This window comes from Wasmannia auropunctata, unplaced genomic scaffold (assembly GCF_000956235.1).
Source record: "Wasmannia auropunctata unplaced genomic scaffold, wasmannia.A_1.0 LD334572.1, whole genome shotgun sequence".
NCBI classification, from domain to species: domain Eukaryota; kingdom Metazoa; phylum Arthropoda; class Insecta; order Hymenoptera; family Formicidae; genus Wasmannia; species Wasmannia auropunctata.
In genome coordinates this window covers 16,865-19,069 of record NW_012028318.1, presented here as the reverse complement: position 1 = coordinate 19,069, position 2,205 = coordinate 16,865, and the positions used below count along the sequence as shown (strand labels likewise).

Genomic DNA, 2,205 nt, shown 5'->3' with positions numbered 1-2,205 from the left:
AACCCCCATTGGTATTATTTTTTTTGTTACTTTTTTTGTTAATAACTTTTTAACGAATAACGAGCGACGGCTAAAACCACCTGAAGGTTACTTGGGGTCATGCCCTTGACAACATATATAAAGGTCAAGGTCATTGGAGCAGCCTCCCTTCATCGATATATTTACCCTATTGATTTCTTGATAATGGTACCCAATACTTTTAGGCACAGAATAATGAGGTGAACGATTAATGTAAAGAAAACTCAGTTGCTTAAAACAAAATTAGTAATTTGCAAGAAATGCATAAATTTATTAATTTCAAGATTGAGGTAACCTGAAGATATTAATCAATTTTTGATGAAATTTTACCCAGACCATATTAAGGTCTATAGCTAACTTTGGGGGGGGGAGGGTATTACTAATCAATTTTCAAAAATTTGTTTTAGTCCATCCCAACATATACAGTGTTCCATTTTATATTTGACAATCAAATATTTGGAAATCGCGAGGTTCGAGAGAAAAATATTTCAAGTGACAAAAGTGTTGTAGGGTTTCGAGGGGGACTTAAGATGATACCATTGATTTGACTCTGAGTGGCGTCGTCACGGTCAGGACAAGGTCTTTGAATTTTTGAAACCGAACCCCCTATTTTTTGTTCCATATTCTTGTAGCTTATTTCGAGAGCTTTCCAAAACACATAGATTAAATGTTTTTTGGTTAAGTAAATCTCGAGTTATAAAGCTTGAACGTTACAGTACCACCGATATTAGCATTATTTAAGGTGTCCGAACAATGGCTAAAACCTTTCGAATATTGTTCAGGATCATGAGCTTGACAACATGTGTCAAGGCCATAATCATTGGAGGTTGTTTCTCTTATTTTCATTTTTAAAAATTATTTTTATTTTTTGAAAAAAGAGAAACATTCTCCAATAATTATGACTTTGACACGTGTTGTCAAGCTCACCCTAAACAACATTCAAAAGGTTTCAGCCATTGTTCGGATATCTTAGATAATCCTAATGCCGGGGGTACTGTGACATTCAAGCTTTATAACTCGAGATTTACTTAACCAAAAAACATTTTATCTATGTGTTTTGGGAAGCTCTCGAAATAAGCTACAAGAATATGGAACGAAAAATAGGGGTTCCATTTAAAAAATTCAAAGTGACCTTGTCCTGACCTTAATGACGCCAGTCAGGGTCAAACCAATGTTATCATCTTATGTTCCCCTCGAAACCCTACAACTTTTGTCTAAAACATTTTTCTCTCAAACCTCAAACCGATTTCCAAATATTTGACTGTCAAATATAAAATGGGACACTGTATATAATGTATGTATATTGTATGTATGTTATATATATTGTATACATATATATATATATAGGTATATATATATATATATATATATATATATACATACATATATGTATATGTATATTAATTTATTCATTTCAAATTATATGGCATAAAAATAAAATAAACAAGAAAATTTCTTGCTCCGTATCTACTCTTGTCTCAAGTTACTTTCTTATTTTGTTACCAATACATAATAAGTTATTAAAATCTTTACCAGTATGATCATACAGGAGGCCCGCAATTGGTGGTCCAACCGTCAGAGGTATAGAACACATTCCCAGAAGAAAACCGATCGCCTGAGTTGCACCGCTACGGCCGCAAATATCGAACGCAATCGGGCCAAGTAACGATATGAAGCAGCCATCGAACAGTCCCATCCCTAGCGAGATGACCAGGAGCATAGGGAAGGATTTGGTGACCGGAAGGAGCATTGTGAGAATACCGATACTCACAAACGATATCTGAAAGAAATGGTTCTCTATTTTTATTTGTATCAAGATTCTAGAGAAGATTTTAAGAGAAAGAAAAATAATAAAATATTTTATTTTAAAGATGATTGTGCTCTGATGAAAAAAATTTTCATAATACATATTTATTGTATATGTGTATATATATAACAGAATTTATCATATTTTGAATTTATATAGATTTTTAAAAAAATACCTTAAACTTTTCCAGATTTTATCTTCAGAAATTATAAAACAAGATCTAAAAAATCTTAGAATATTTCAGAATTCACATATACATATAAAGAATTCTAGAAAATTTAAATATTTTTCAGAAGTACTGAGAAAAGATATAGATTTTTCTCAGCACTTTTGAAAAGTATTTAAGGGCCCTTCCTAGTCAGCCACGAACTCCGCGTTGA

The 2,205-nt window shown here is 32.2% G+C and overlaps 1 protein-coding gene across 1 annotated transcript in view; it reads right to left on the bottom strand.

The window, feature by feature from the left end:
* The window catches only part of LOC105458257 (monocarboxylate transporter 10-like), a gene marked incomplete at its 5' end in the record, with an annotated part of 17,442 nt that overhangs the window by 5,892 nt on the left and 9,345 nt on the right, over positions 1-2,205 (bottom strand). The window contains one exon of the mRNA XM_011703432.1: positions 1,552-1,798. Coding sequence (XP_011701734.1) covers positions 1,552-1,798 — 247 coding nt within the window. The remainder of the gene's footprint in view (positions 1-1,551; positions 1,799-2,205) is intronic.